General features: G+C 32.6%; 1 protein-coding gene across 2 annotated transcripts; it reads right to left on the minus strand.

The window, feature by feature from the left end:
• Positions 1–712: 712 nt before the first annotated feature.
• On the minus strand, positions 713–17,448 carry LOC106050185 (phospholipase A2 group XV-like). Of its 2 annotated transcripts, none has more exons than XM_013205132.2 (7): positions 17,269–17,448; positions 13,552–13,673; positions 12,560–12,716; positions 12,051–12,181; positions 11,195–11,293; positions 9,753–9,980; positions 713–5,962 (listed from the first exon to the last, which is right to left on the minus strand). In XM_013205132.2, the coding sequence occupies exons 2-7, from the start codon at positions 13,670–13,672 to the stop codon at positions 5,442–5,444; spliced, it is 1,257 nt and encodes a 418-aa protein (XP_013060586.2). In that variant the 5' UTR covers position 13,673; positions 17,269–17,448; the 3' UTR covers positions 713–5,441. The 2 variants fall into 2 exon arrangements, with proteins under 2 accessions (XP_013060586.2, XP_013060587.2); XM_013205133.2 differs by lacking the exon at positions 17,269–17,448 and adding an exon at positions 13,811–13,829.
• Between the last annotated feature and the right edge of the window lie 212 nt (positions 17,449–17,660).

The raw sequence follows: 17,660 nt of genomic DNA on the forward strand, positions 1-17,660 counted from the left end.
GAGAGACGATCTTTTCCCTTTGCAACTTCTTGTGTGACTAAAGAGGCCAGTCCTTGATACACAGCTGCGATCGCAGGTTGGGCATATATAATCACCAGGGGCTGTTGCATTTTCACCCTTCTTTCTGCTTCTGTTGTGTATGACATCTGCAATCCGTGACCCTTCCTTTATGCTCTCTCTCCATGTTGATCTATCCAGTGCCACCTCTTCCCAGCTGCTAGTGTCGATTTTGAAGAGCTTCATGTCGCGTTTGCATACATCCGTATAACAAAAAGTGGGCGATCAGCGGCTCTCCTGCCTTCTATAAGATGCCTTTTTACATTCATAAATGATTACCCAATGTTTGGTTAAAGTAAGTAAACTAGTAGGCAGGTAAGGAAGATAATTCAAATGGGTTCCAAGGATAGTCAACGGCCGGTGATGGAAAAAGGGATAAACTTTTTGTCTCTGACAGTCAAATTCAGCTCTAGGCATTTTTCGTCTAATAAATCCACCGGAACCTTTTATTTCTTACAGAAGGAAGGTATGAAAGGTAGTCTCCACTGGCGCTTTTTTTTTGTTTAATTTAGTGACTGATTTTTTTTTGCTTCGATTTTGTTTATTTTAGGTGAGATTTTAATACTAAACCATCACTTGCCCCAGCACAAAATCCCTAACAGCACAATTAACAACATGACATACATTTAATAATAAATAAAAACCAACTTCAATATTAAGATTAATATCATAACACCTTTTCTTTATTCTATAGCCTGTTCATGCTATAATCTCTGTAATTGCAAATTTAAATGGGACTTTTATTTAAAAAAAAAAAAAAAGGGGGGGGTCGTGAAAAAAAATTGGCAAATTCAAAGTGTTATTGCTGGCAATAAGTTCCTATACTTTTGCTACACTTCAGCTGGGCTAAATACAGTTATGAACTATGTGTCCCATTATCATTCCAACTTAATATGAAAAAAAAAAAGATGCCTACATGTTTCAAGTAAAAAAATGTTTGATACTGTATAAAAAAAAACTTGACTAAGAAGAATAGGTTTTAAACTTCCAAAAACAAAGTAAAGTTATACAAAAACTTTCATAAAATATTCTACACAAAAATTCTTTTTGCTCAAGTTTTTTTTTAAAAATTGCCAATATTTAAAAAATATATATGAAAAAAAAAAACAACATATTTTTATTTTCAATATCTTTTCTAGTTTTTGCAATCTAAATGGGTCAGACAGATGAACAGACAGACCACACGAAACTCATAACAGTTATTCACCTTGGGGGGGGGGGGGGGGGGGGCTGTTAAAAAATGTAAACCTTTATATAGACTTTAAAAATGTGGAGAGAATAATGAATTATTTTTATTTAAAAAAAAAAAGGGGGTAAAATACATTTGAATATGTTAAGTACCTACTCAAAGGGCTGGAACTTAGTTCATACAAAACATAAGCTGTGAGGTGTTGCAACTAAACAAAGCAGCTCATCAATTAAAAATAAAAAAAAAAGGTTGCTCAAAAAAAAAAAATCCAAGGTGCATTTTTTTTACAAATATAGATTTCCAGTACTGTCAAATATAGCATCTGATTCATGAATGAATTCATGATACACTGAGACTTAGGCAATTCAATATGAATTTATACTAGAAATCTTGATAGCGAGAATACACCAGGACTATGACAATAAAGTCTTAGACTCGCTCAACTTATATACATAAAGTGAAAAAATCTGTCTACATTCATTCAATGGATGGCTGCTGGTCGTGCGGTCTGCGCGCTGGACTGTCTTTTGGATTTATCGATGGTCCCGGGCTCAAACCCTGCCCACTCCCATCCCCCGTCGTCCTGTGGGAGGTTTGGACTAGGAAGTAAACCACCTTCAACTCTGAAGGAACATCCAAAACATGTAAAACATTTTACACAATTTTTTTTACAAGTAATATGCTTTCACCTTATAGATGAGATGTAGAGTTAGTTACCTATCAAGGGGGCTCAAGGTTTGACACCCGAGTAGTGTTTACTGAGCGTCTAAAGGCAAACCTCCCAGATACTCCCTTCCCCACCAGTCTACAAATGCGATGGAACCATAGCGCTCTGAGCATGCTCTAAGCATGAAAGCTGCGCTACATAAAAGGTATTTAAAAAAAAAAGAACAATATTTATCAAACCAATATTTAAGATCACACTAGATGGAAAACAAAAAAAAAGATATAACAATAAACTTTTTCCAGACATTGAATAAGCGCAGGATTAATGAATTAAGATTAAGTAACTGGAATGAAACAAAGATTAAGGAAGGCCTCAAAGAGTCATGCAGTCAACTCTTGGATCCACCCGATATTACATGCAACCATAATGAGAGAATGAGATGAGAAAAATGTGCTTAGTTTTGTTTCCAACTGCTATAAGAGATAACCCATTCAAAAATGTCACCTGTACATCCATATATATATATATATATATATATAAATAAATAAACATGAAGTATGAACACTACTAGCAGACGTGACAAAAATCTAACAAAACTTCTGTTGCAGCTGAAAATCCTGAATGTGGAACATGCCTGGTGTCTTTCAAGTAAAACAAAAATAAATACATTTAAACATAAATCACTTTCTGAACAAATTAGTTAGCTTTTTATCTGATACTTCATCTAATGCTATGGTGTCAAAATGTAATCATACAAAGATTTTTTTTACATTCATAAAACAATGTTTTAAAAGCATATGTACCTTTTAAACAATCAACTATAATAAAACACACACTGCAAGATGTGAACAAGAATACTTTGCATGGAACTGATCATAATGTCTACAATACATAGAAACATCAAGTATAAAAAATGTCATTTTTCATGTGTGATTCCTTACCAATGGTTGATAACACACATGGGACCAAAAAGATTGTCAATGGCAATATTTAGATGTCTAATATATTGTAGAGAGTTGTGGATTCTTTAATATTATGAAGTAAAGTCATCACTCAAAGAAACAGTATATAGTTGCACAGTTACTAAGGTAATGTTTCAAACATGAGACTTGCAGTCACTGGTAATTTTAAGAAAATCTTTAAAAAAAAAATACTGGGAAAGAAATACCAATAGACAATAGTGATTTGTAATGCAACCAAACAATTAATTCAGATTTGAATTGAAATTAAAAAAAGATGCAATGTACAACTGTAACAAAAAAAAAATTAGTTAAAAAAAAAAAAAAAAGGTTTCAAGAATTTAAAACGGTTTGATGTCTAGCTTGAATAACTGAATAGGTTACGTTCTTCAAATTCATTACGTAATTAACTTAGCACAGACTACAAAGTACTAATTACTTACGATGTCACATCATTTTATGATAACATTTGGTTACAAGAAACAATAAAAATATTCTAATGAAAATTATTTTTAAAAGATTAAAATATAAATAAATTAAAATGCAATATTACTTCTTGTATATCAACAAAAATGATCTCAGATCGGCATATAATAAATAAACCTGAATTATAAAATAAAATAGTTGCACAGAAGAAAGTCTCGAAAAGCTAATTTATGAAATGTATTCAAAACAAAATTAGATTAATAGTAATACATCTATATCATTACATTTAACAGGGTTCATAGCCAATTTCATGAATGATTTTCCAGGTATTTTCCAGGTTTTCAAGGTAGAGTTTTAGATTTTCAAGGTATGCATCGCACCATAGCAATCAATATATATGTATATATACATACATATGACATAAATATGTAAAAAGAACAATATATATATATATATATATATTTATATATATATATATATTAAATCTAAAAACCCTCATTAAAATGTATGCTGATAAGTTGAAATCATACCTCCAAAAAAAAAAAAAAAAAAGAATTCATCTCTAGTGTTTCCTAAGCATTTAAATGCAACTTTTTAATACATTAGAAAACACACACAAGCTTGCACTACAGAAGAATAACTTTTTAAAAATATGAGATGTAATTCAGCTAAAACTGTCGCAATCTGAAGTTGTAAATTTTCTTAAATTGACAGATTTAAAAAAAAAATATTTCATTCTTACTTTAGCAGTTGACTTGCTTTCCATCAGTTTTAAGTAAATTACAACCAAAATAACTCTACGGGCTTTTCTACAGCTGTGTGCGAAATATTTTCGTTAAATCTACAGTAGATCTAGACTCTAATTTAAATCCCTAAATTCGCGGACTTTTCACGGCTGTGAGAGAATTATCTTCACTCTATTCTATTGGATTAGCGTAAATTAAGTCTAGGTCTAAGTCACTAAATTCGCGGACTTTTTTTCGAAATATCTTCACTGAATCACCGTAAATCTAGTCCCTAAAATTTGCGGACTTTTCACGGCTGTGTGCGAATTATTTTCACTGAATCTACCGTAAATCTAGAGTCTAGATCTAAGTCACTAATTTCGCGGACTTTTCACGGCTGTCACTGCTTCTAGAGTCTAGATCTAATTAAGTCACTAAATTGGCGGACTTTTCACGGCTGTGAAATTATCTTTACTGAATCTATCATAGATCTAGACTCTATAGGTTCTAACTCAATGTCACTAAACTTCGCGGACTTTTAACGGCTGTGAGAGAATTATCTTCACTAGATTCTAGTGATTTAGCGTAAATCTAGAATCTAGCGTATTTCTAGAGCAATCTTAGACTGTTACATTTTTTTTGGTACGGTATTAAATTTTAATACCGTACCAAAAAAAATGTAACAGTTCTTCAATTGCAATGCAATTTTTTTTTATTTATTGGGAATAAATGTGCTCAACATTAATAAATATTACCAAACAAGTTAATTATGAATAGTTCAAAGAAACATATTCTAAATAAGGAAGAAAATGCCAAAAAAAAAATGGTACAAGCTTGTTCTTGAATAAAATTTTATGTTTCCAGCTTAGTTATTACACTTACTTGAGCAAGTTTTCATACTGATCAGAATTAATTAGAAGTTTCAATTCGAACATACTCCTGGGCCTTTAAGGTTTTATATGTTGTATGCAGTGCTCCTGTATAATGTAATTGTTTTGAGTCCCTGTACTGTCATTAAAAAAATATAATGTTCTTTAAAGTGTCCCTTTTTTTGATGTAATGATTTGTATAGTGTCCCTGCACTGTTGTGATGTTAAGTTACCTTGTGCCCCTGTACTGATGTTATGTTATGCATAGTGTGCTTTTACTGGTGTAATTATATTTGTAGTGTCCCTAAACTGATGTAGATAGTCTATAAAACTATTCATAAGAATACTTTAATCCAGTTTCCAATTATAATAATTTGATAGCAAGAATAATCAGGTCTCGTTAGATTTAAACTACGTTACATTTTTTGTTCACTAAAAAAATAAATACTGAGTAAATGATGCTTATACTATACAAACCAAAAGTTGGAAATGTTTAGTAAAGCAATGGGTGGACAAGCTTATCTTTAATGTTTTTTTTCTTGCACATTATCACAGCTGCCCTGTCACTACACTTGCTATATATTTACTGACAGTTGTGTCCTGCAGAATGGCCATGTGTTCTGCATTAGGGATAGGTACGTGGTGCACAGGGGGCTGCTGCTTATTCTGCCATTGTAAACACCCCAGCAAGCTTCGTATGTTGACGGTTCCATCACCATCCCCATACATGACATCGGGGTAGGTATCTGGGAACTGACCTTTTCCATAGACCAGTGTCTCTGGTGTATCAACCCCAGTCCCATGAAGGCAGTGGACAACCACACCAGGAGGTTGCAAATCCCTAATCAGCATCTCTGTGTCCTTTCTCATCTCATAACCATCAGTAAAATTAAGGTCGCTAAAGAACTCTTTATAGTCAGCCACAGTGTAGTTTTTGGATTCTGTCCTGACCAGGACTTCAGATGGTTTCCAGAACTTGTCACTGGGCATTAGAAAGGCTGTACTCGGCATGGATCTCTGCTCTGGGCGTACTTTGAGTGGCACAACTACAGATACTCCAAGACTGTCACCTGATGTAGAAATAAGGATGACTTATTAAATGTGAGCTTTAGCTGTCACTCTAAACATTAAGTACCAACACTAGGTTGTTGTATGAGGACATAGGATCACAAACAGAATTACTGAATTTAAAAAGAAACAAAAGTGTTTAAGGACCACTCCAGTATATATCAGACCTGACTACCAAAAAAAGTCCAAATGTGTAACGCTGATGGTCAAAATGCGTAATTTGGCACCAGAATGCGTAACACTTACGCGATCCACTATTTTGTCATATATATATATATATAGTATTAGATCTAGATGTCATGATTAGATCTACAATCTAAATCTAGATCAATACGACAATAGAGATGATATCTAGCCTAGATCTGGATCTATGTCTATATAATGAATATAATCTACTCTAGATCTGGGCTCAAGATTGTTACCCATACAGTGGATCCGCTACAAACATAGGTCTACTCCAAACTTTCGTAGGCCTACCTTCATCCTTGATCTATTCTATACTAAAAGTAAGAATCGAGTCTAGATCTAGACTAGATGGTAGTAGATGTTATCGATCTAGATCTAGTCAATCTAAATCATACTACAACTAAATTGGATCTAGATTGTAGAGTAATGTAGAGAATCATGACATAACGTAATGACTAGCTAGATCTATTCCTGTATAACAAGTTATCTAGATTCTACATCTAGAATCTAGATATCTACAATGTCACTCAATGTGTTTTGAATCGAAAGCACTTCGATATGTTTTTCTATACAAATTGTCAGTACACTGTATCTATATTTAGCCCAAGGTCTGCCAGCCAGAATTTCAGCCACCTCGGGAATTTCCATCACGCAACAAAATTATGTTTTGAAATAAATGTGATTGGTTTGAAATATTAATTATTGTACATTGAGCGGCATTTATTGGTCAGATTTTAACCAAGCGGCAAAGAGATATTTAGTCACATGGCAAAACGCCCAAAGCTCTGTAAGCTTGGAGATATTACCGCCAGTGTCGTGCGGAACGTGTTAGAGATAAGATGTACTAGAGTCTCGTGTTAGAACTCAAAGGAAGAAGACATAATTATATTATTGTGTAGATCATTTATTTAATAGAAATATACATTCTATTCTATTCAAGTACATTTAACCATTGTAATTATTTGTGAATAGCTTTTCCAAGTTTTGAATTAAAGTATTTGTTTTAGACAAAGAGAAGTTTCTTCATTGAATATATAATAATATACTTAGATCGTCTTGTCAACTAGTAACTTCTAGATCAGTGATTCCCAAAGTGGTCTATATAGACCCCGAGGGGTCTACGAAAGTGAAAAAATAAATTGGGGGTCTATGAGATGTCCACAGGGGTCTACGATAATAGATTTCATTTAAGCAGGTCGAGTTACTTAATTTTCATATTCCATTAATGTAATTATTTCATACACTAATATATGATTTGTACCTTCGTTAATCCTTTAAATATTTATCTGCTATTCAAACGAAAAATTGTTGTAATCAATTTCAATACTTATTTAAATAGCTTAATTTTGTCTACTTGTAACTAATATTTAGAAAAAAAAAGAAATGTTGATAGTACAGCATTAATTATTTAAAATTGGGATTCATTCCTTCATTGTCAAACAAGCAGTTGCCTAAGTGACTTTTTTATGACGATATGAAACAGTTACACTGGAGGATCATTTGAGACAATGCCACTCTGACAAAAGTTAAGATTTGATAAACTTTCGAACACTCAAAAGTTCAGAATAGACCCACAAAATCTCTGTTCGACATCATATAGAGAAGATTATGGTTTGTGAGCGTCTTACAAAATTTCTTTACTTATAGCAAAATACGGAAAACAGCAAAGGTCAAACATTGAATTTACCAGCCGTTTTACACAAACCTACATCTGATATTATTAAAAGAATTTCTTTAAGCAAAAGTTCAAAGTCGCTTCGGTGGCATGAGTTATAAAATTAAAAGCTTCTTATGTAAATCTTTGCAAACGACATAAATACAGTTTGGTCTGACAAGGTGTAGCGCTGTGTGCTACAAACTGTCAAATAGTCACCATCTCATCTCGTCTATACCTTTGGTCCCTTCTGGACATAGGCCACCAACCAGCTTCCTCCAGGCATCTCGATTCTGTGCGAATCTCTCCAACCGTCCCCACGTCTTGGCCATCTGCTAGATCACACCCTTTGCAAGCCTTCATCCAACATAACAAAGCAAGCCCTAACCTGGAACCCCCAAGGAAATAGAAAGAGGGGACGGCCCAGGAATACATGGCGCTAATGGTCACCATCTCCTTATATTTCCTTAGGGTTGACCCACGAGACTTTTCCCGTGTTTGGGTATAGTAGCAAGGCAGCAGAGGTTTGAATTCAGTTTTCCTTCTGCTAGGTGGTAGCAAGACAAGGTTAATGAGTCTTTCATGCTCGAAGCTTACTGGTTTAGGCGACAGTTACTCGCCTTCGACCCTTCTCCTGTTAATGAAAACCGTTCCGCAGATTCAATATTTGAGCCACACGTGAAAGATCAAGAAATACACAAGAAACTGCACTTTGCGAAACCTTTTACAATGATACTTAAGGCATATTAATAAATTGATTAATTAATATTTAATGTTGGAAAGACTACTTCATAGAACAACAAATTTGTATATGAAACATAATATCCGTAGTTGTGTAGTTTTAAATCACTTTTTCATTCTTCAACTCACTACAATTATAAATTTGTTAAAAAAATGTTAATGAATTTGTAAAAATGTACAAGTTAAGCAAGTTCAGCAGGGGGTCTACCGAAAACCAGAAAACATGGCAAGGGGTCTACGAGACAAAAAAGTTTGGGAACCACTGTTCTAGATGAACCTCTTATCAACTGGCAACTTCTAGATGATCATCTTATTAACTAGCAACTTCTAAATGATCATCTAATCAACTGACAATTTCTAAATCCTCGGCAACCACAATCATTGATGGTGCGATATAGATCAAGATAATCTTCAACGTGACATCTAGCACTATTGATGATCGTGACACAAATGAATACGGGAATCAGGGATTCAACATAATTTATTTCTACTAATGAACTTACAAAAAAAAAGTCACGTTGGTGTATCAGCTAACTGACTGTGCCAACCTGGTACCAACCGCCACTCCCTCACTCTCACGTTCTTCATTTCTAGACTAAATCTAATTGCTTTTAAGAACCAATCAACGTATAGATCTGGACACAATGTGTTCCCCCACCTCCCAACAGGACGGCTTAGCATGACCTCTGTGACCTCTAAAAAGGATACGAAATGCGTAACGTGACGAGTTAAATGCGTATTTGCGTACTGATGGTCATTTTTGGGAGATTTTGCGTAACGAATACTCATTTTGCGTAAGTAACGGTAGGCAGGTCTGATATATTATAGTTTTAACTTTAGGCATTATCAATTTAAAAAAAAAAAAAAAGAAAGAGAAGAAAAAAATAGTGACAATAATAATAAAACAAATATCTGTATTTAAAAAAAATGATTTTCAGTCTAGTTCATTATGGAAATCTGAATAATCCAAAGATTTTTTCTACTCTGCCTTTTAAAAAGCCTTACCCCAAAATCCTGCTCAGTGATATAATTTGCTTGTTTGTTTGTAACCATTTATGCTGACTCCACATTTTTATGTTCTGCTAATCATTAATTTGATTTATTTTCCCTTTATTTTTGTTAACAATGTTATTATTTTGTGATAAATCATATTATTTTTTTTTTTTATTACTGTTTGAATTTATAAATGAGATTTGAAATCACAGTACTACCTGATGCCAAAAGTCTCAAAGGCTTCACTGCTCCGCCCCACACCCCAGCCAATGCGATCATGGACTGGATGTACTTGTCCTTCCATTCCTGTGGCTGTTGGTTGAGGAAGTAAAGAAACACAGGGTTTCCCATACTGTGAGCAATGGCCACAACTTTACTATTATTGTTCTTAGTGTAGGTATCCTCAATCATATTTTTCAGGTCCTTATAGTAATCTGAGAGCTCATCTGAATAGAAATGTAAATGTGAAGTTGTAAAAGCTATATGACTTAAGCATTATGGGAAAGTTAGTGTGTGACCTATTTAGCATTGACTATTTACTCATGTCTCATAAAAGTCCTGTGACAATTTGTATCAGAAGCATTCAACAAAAATAGAAAATAAATCTACCCTATATACTGATCTTACGTGTTGACAAGTGGCCTTACAATTGAAAAAGACAATGAGTCATAACTACAAAGAATGACATAGAGATTTTCCCCCAGAATGAAAGTGCTTAAAATAATGATTCAAGGAGTAGTATAAACAATTTGTCATAAGCAGATATAATTTTTTTTTTTCATTTCAATTATTACAAGCATCATTACAAGTTAAAATTAACAAGAAAAATGTAAAAAATACTTAAATCAGTTGGGAAAATTGGGGTTGGTGGTGGTGGAAGAAAAGAATATCTGGATGAATTTTACTGCAATTCGTTTTTAAAAGCGAATTCATGTCTCACGTCTCCTCAAGCCGACATACTAACCACTCTGCTAATGAGGTGCTTATGACCATACAAGATTGTATAGTTATGTATTGCTTGTTTCAAACTTACTTTAAAGCGGCAACCTATAAAGAGGACAATTTTTTTCCTTTGTTTGAGATGACAAACCAAATAATGAAGTACCATTAGTTTATTAACTAACTTTTTTTTTTTTTTTATTGATTCTTGTGTTGTCAGGTAAAAGAAATAATTGTGCAAAATTTCAGCTCAATCCAAGATTGAATGTCAGAAAAATAATGTGTACAAACTTTTTGCCAGACAGACAGAGTTGACATAAGCTTTGTTAAAAGATGTCTCAATCACTATCTATCTATATACCAGGTACATATATAATATTTTTCATACTCTTAGAAAAGAATCACCCTGCTTAATGAAGTTGCTAAAATCTAATATTATAAATACAAATAATATTAAAACACCAAAAAGTAAGCTGTTTGTAAGCCAAGCTATATCTAGAACAAACTCAACACCCATGACTTACAAGAGTTATCCCAACAACTAGATCTAGAATTAATGTACATTAATCTAGATAAACTTAGCACCAATGAATTAACTGAAGCTACCCTAATTTTTTATTTCCATTACAACAAATATTTAGTTGTATGAATTTAAAGCATATAAAAACTTATTTACTAAAGAGACTATTAAGGCTTAATAATTATAGAAATCTTTCATTACTTGGTGCTTTTCTAAAATCGAATGGAGCCCCTCTTACAGACACTCCTCTGATGTATCCAAAAGCTGTTAAATCATTGACTATTGAGTAAAAGTAGGACACTGGAAAAAAAAAAGACTTGATTGAAATTTGAATTGGGTAAAAACATGGTTAATGATACTGTCTGCTACAATAAAACCTTAAACAAGGAAGTAATATTCATCCTTCATTATTCAGAAATATTTGTAAAACAATTTCATGTCAATTCCACCAATGCAACATTTTTGATAAATTCTTTGACATTAATTAACAAAATCTTAATCCTTATTGAATATCTACAGGAAGTGAAGTAATTTTATTTTTTAAAAAGAATGGATGACATTAATGATTTTTATTTCCTTCCAGGGGATAATATTTTAATTCAGTTGAAATAGACCAGAAGAATAATTAGACTAATTTTATAAGTCTCAGGAAAAAAATCAAGTACAAAATATTGTTCAATCTAACATTGCTTACCATAATTAAGTTTTTATTTTTTAGGTTCGCTTAAGCTATTTTAGATAGTTTTAAAAAATTCCAAACAGTTAAAATTGATAATACATTTTAAATACTAGACTACATTTAGTTTATAATAACTTTAAAAATTTTGAAATCTGTATATATAGAAGTTGGTCAATAACTTGCAGGCCCATTGAAACTTGTATGGTTTTTAATAAAACATAACATAAATGAAAATAAAACAAAAATTTTTTAAGTATGTAAAAATACTCAAGTTATTCACATTTTAAAAAATGTTTTCAAGCAAAGTTAACCCTGTACATATGCTATCCAAAAAGAGATGACATTTTTTTTTCTTGCATCTAAGTCAATTTTACTTACAAAAAGGTAGATAATGTGATGGTTTACTGGGATCTAGCCACTCAACAGATGATGTTCCCCCAAATTCAACAGTACGAATGTCTACTCCAGGAGAGTTGGATGTTGTTCTTGTTACCTTGTCATACACCAATCTAAAATCAAAGATTTTTAAATGAAGCTCAATAGATTATACCATACTGCACCATAACAGAGGAGAAAAACAAAGAAACAAAAATTTCATTATTTCTGTGGTCATTGTTAATGAGGGTGTTAAGTGGCCAGCACAATGATCCATTACCTTTACATTGAATAAAAATGTTGCATACTTATCAAGAGATGAATGGACTCAGGTCATACAATTTTAGCCATTGAAATGTGAACACAATACCTCTGATTTAAAGTATTTTCCCATTTAGCAAGTAAAACCTACATAGTTGTGTGACATGTACACAAATTTATCTACTTTTGTTCATGTAATGCCTAATAAAATATAGAAAAATACTGAAGAAATATAAGATTATAAACTATACCTCATATTATCTACAAAACAGTCAATAACTTGAGGCAGAAGTTCTTCCAGATTAATCCATATAGATTCATAATCTTTGGTATATTTACGACAGATAAAATGAGGGGCTGACGTTTTGTTCAATTTGGCAACAAGCTGAGAACCTCCATCTCCTGGTACTGTTTTTAAGATATTAACATTTTAAAATATTAATACGAATTTCAAATAATCTAAATAATGTAAAAGAATTTTTTTTTTGGCAAGAGTCTTTATCTAATACAATAATTTTTATGAAATATATATATACCGGTGTATATATATATATATATATATATAATATATATATGGATGTTTTTTAAGGCAATACTATATAAGTCAAAAATAATATCATTAATGATTAATCATAGACTAGACAGATAGACTAGAGTTGACTAAGAGTTAAGAGCTAGGCCTATAGATGTATAAATGTTTTACCTATTTACATTACAATCCTATCTATAGATTAGGCCTACTATAAGAATAGAGTAGTATCTGATAGATTATAATATTAATTAATTAATATATAGAATCTAGATATTTAATCTACCTAGATCTATATTGACTATATTACTATATTGTCACTATATACTATAAAAAAATAGAAAATATATATGATTATATATCTTGATTGATCTATTTTAGTATTTAGACCTAGAATCTACATTAACTATGATTAACATTTAGATCTATTATTACTCTAATAATTTAGATCTCATTATGATTATCATCATGATTATGATCATGATGATAGATTTCATAGATCTGTTAATTTTACATTTTCATTAAAATTAAAAAAAAAATGAAAATCACATTTATATTATTATAACACTAGTCTAGATTTCTAGATCTAGAGTATTCTAAAGTCACTACAGTAGAAAGTCGGTTAACGTTGCTCTAGCACTGGCCCTAGTCGGCCTAGTACTGTGATTCAGTGTGATGTCATGTGCGTCGAATGTGACCTAAAGTTTTACTTACTCAATACAACTGGATATCGAGGTGCTGCTTCAATTTGAGACACACACACAGTGAGACTAAATACAATAACTGTACAAATATGAAGGATTAACTTTCTCATCAATAAATCGGTCCTCATCATTCTGAAAAAAAAAAGCGTATCTCTAGAATCAATAGACTATCTAGACTTCTGTATAGATTGATCTAGATCCTAGTTAGATCTAGACATCACTCAACCACGGCAAGAGTAATCTAAAAATATCACGCCATACAAAATTACTTCAACGTAGGACAATCCAGAGAGAAAAAAAAATGACCTAGATCTAGATCTATGTATGTGAGCTCTTCAAAGCTAAAGTTTATCAATTGTATTATACAAGCATCAAGAAGGTTCTAAAATTGCGTTAATCAAATTATAGATCTAGATCTATCTATAACCCGTTATTGCCATCGTTAAGACGAATTCTGTTATTTGACCATAATGTAGAATCTAGATCTTTATATATCTAAATGTTTGTAAAATGTTTACATGTTTCGGATGTTCCTTCAGAGTTGAAGATAGTTTAAATTACTTCCTAGTCCACGGTTATTGCCATCGTTAAGACGAATTCTGTTATTTGACCATAATGTAGAATCTAGATCTTTATATATCTAAATGTTTGTAAAATGTTTACATGTTTCGGATGTTCCTTCAGAGTTGAAGATAGTTTAAATTACTTCCTAGTCCACGGGAGATGGGAGCGGGCAGGGTTTGAACCCTCGACCGTCGATAAATCCGAACGACAGTCCAGCGCGCAAACCGCACGACCAGGCAGCCGACCATACAGGTATCTAGATCTATTGGGGAAAAAAAACTTGATTTATTTTGATATAAGTTGTCATTAAATTACTTTTTGTTTTTAATAAAAATGATAGGCTGTAGCCTGTAATTTACTTTTTTGAAGTAACGTCTGTATTTTATAAGATAAGATTGTAAATTAAATCATTAAGATTTAGATCTATATGTGTTATTTAGCAGATGGCTTAGTGATTATAGTGAAAGGGTACGTGTACCTATTAACGTAGCAAATAGATCTAGCACAGCAGTTAACACGTAAATATAGATTTAGTAGGTGTAATTTTTAAATACGATCTTTGTGTAGACATAGGCCTACGCAGTATTATGCTAAGGCAGTTAGGCAATATAGGCATATTGTAGATCAAAATTCCGACTTTTTAAAAACTCGATTTGCGTTTGTTATATAAGTTACTAGACATATGTTACCCGCGACCCGCGGGTCTTTATTTACGCATTACTGTTGATATAGTCACTGAGAGTGTTTTGTAAACAATTAAACGAAATAATAATGTAATAAGTAAAGCAAATGTGTCAATATAAAAATAGTGTGAATGAAGCTATCAAATCAAAATAGCTAATAGGCTTAAATCTTTTTTTTTTTTTCAAATTAAAAAATTTGCTTGTAGGCCTACATATATTTGATTAAAATTTGAGATGAATAGACTAATCTTTGTATGTTCATGTGTATAAAGTATAAAGTATATATTGAGGTAGACATAGATCTAAATCTACACTAATCTAGAGTTAAACATTGGCTTTTATAGAGTTCATTCTGTGCTGTGCTTGCGTGACCTTTTTTCATGAATGAATATAGGCCTATCTCAACACGGCTACGCAGCTTTAGCGAACACCGAACGAATGTATTAAAATGCTTTAGAAAAACAAATTTGAATGTTAATTTGATTAAAATATGAAATGAATGGACAATAATTAGTATATTTATGTGTTAAAGCACAAAACTATCTTTGCGAAAAGAAGTTTTATCATCTTAGAGTTCAATAAGAGTTTTAGACCTAGGCCTAGAGAGATGTGTTAATGTGTAACCATTGGTAATGTCTAATGAAATAATGTTCGCCAGGAAATCTGTAGTCACAGATATCAGGAACTAATTTATGTAAAAAATGTTTTTGAATAATCTAGTGGATTGGATTTAGATGTATGTTAAACTTAGCTAATAATCCTTTCACGTAATTTCTCTTTCGTTACGAAAATAAAATTAGTTTTGTGAAAATGTGTTTACCCGAGGTCGATACATTCTTATCTATTAAAAACGAAAAGAGCGATAGCTTTGTTAAATGAATGGGATTATAAAGTGAACAATTAAACGAAATACTTTTTAGTACGCGATTCATGAATGAATATAGATCTAGGCCTATCTCAACTCGGCTTCGTGGCTTTCGTAAATGTATGTAGCTTTAGAAAACCAAATTTGAATGTTTACATGATCAAAATATGAAATGAATGGACTTTAATTAATATGTTTATGTGTTAAAGTATAAAACTATCCGTGCGAAGAGAAGTTTTATCATCTTAGAGTTGAATTAGAGTTTTAGATCTAGGGATGGGATTATAAAGTAAACAATTAAACGAATTAATATTTAGTACGCGATTCATTACGGAATTGTCTAATGAAAGAATGTTCGTCAGGAAATCTGTAATCACAGATATAAGGAACTAATTAATGTAAAAAATGCTTTTGAAACACAAAATTGAAGCTTAATTTTATTATATAATGAAATCAATGGATCTTCTTTTGTCTTTTCATGTGTCAAAGTAAAAAACAATCTGCGCAAAGTGTATTTCTTAAAATTAGATCTAGGTCTAAATCCTTTCTATCTTTTCTCATGTCAACATTGTAGACATGGCCTAGATCCATAAAATACTATAGCTGTAATAGAGTCGGACAACTTTATTTTTTTTGAGGGTCTTAATTTTAAGTTTGTTTTAGGGCTACAATACATACACTACGGTCTAAGTTGGTACCCAAGGAACATTCCTGCGGGCACGCTGCCCTGCCTCATCGTGGCGCCCGCGTGGAAACGGCCATTTGAGGAAGTGGCTAGGCGAAATGGGTAGCAACACAGGACTCCCGTGGGGATGCCCACGGGTAGACGAGAGTCCATCCTTTGCACGGGCGGGGTTGTAACAAAGTCCCCACAAACACGTCACCAATCCATGCGCTGTTCCTCAAAGGGACCGTTACATAAATGGCGGACCCCGCACAGTTAGCTTGGTACATTGAAGGAAAATGGCAGAAGTCCCCGGTGCATTCCCGGCCTTCGGCCGTGTCTCTAGTCCACGTGTCGGGGGCCGAACGCATCGGTCAACAGCAATGCCTCACATAGGCATTGTCTAGGGTCTCTCCCAAACAGAACTGTGTGTTCACACAGGTTTGTTTTTTTTTACTGTTTGGCGTCCAAACAGGTTTTTTTTCAAACTTAGAGCTCGAAGAGCCTTCGGCTCAGCTCTTAGACATCAACAAGGTACCCAAGGAACATTCCTGCCTAGTTTTATCAAGATTAGTCAAGCGGTTTTGATGTCTATAAGTAACATACATCCATACATACATACCCCTCACATTCTACTTTATAATATAGATAGTTCTTATTTAAATAAACAAGCTAGGCTGTAATCATTTATTATATAATAATTAAATATTATAGGCATGCGCGGAATTCAGTCGTAGGATATGGTATTAAGTATCTTCTTTTGATTATATTTTATAGCCTATACAAGTATAGGCCTACATTAACAACCTATAGTTATTTTATTTGCAGGTGTGGTCTATAGGTCTACATGTAAATGCTAGTCATTAATGCTTACAGGCTACTATAAAATGATGTTATGCGTTTATGTAAATATAAAGGACTATGTTATATATTTTAAAAAGTATAATTTACCTGCCCTTTTCCGCACTTAATCAATCTTCACTGTGGTTGTAATTTTAAGCTTAGGCATAGAGCTTGACCTAAGTTAAATGCGTTTGATTTTATGTTAAAGATGTGATCCTTATTAGCTTTTAAATTTATTTCCCCCTTCTTTTTTTTTTTTTTTTTGTTATTCAAACGACACGATGAGCTGATTTGTAGGTCACCGTTTAATTACCAGCCGATAATCACGCGCTCAGTCATGTGATAACTTCATTGTTGAAAAATGGGTTTCGTTTTGAAAACTGTTATTTACTTCCTTAGAAATGGATCATACAACAAAGTCTGGCGACATATAGACTTTTATTTCAGACAGTGAACGTTAACTGTGCACATGTCCTTTAAGTTTAATGTAGGCAATAATC

Source organism: Biomphalaria glabrata, chromosome 7, assembly GCF_947242115.1.
Source record: "Biomphalaria glabrata chromosome 7, xgBioGlab47.1, whole genome shotgun sequence".
NCBI classification, from domain to species: domain Eukaryota; kingdom Metazoa; phylum Mollusca; class Gastropoda; family Planorbidae; genus Biomphalaria; species Biomphalaria glabrata.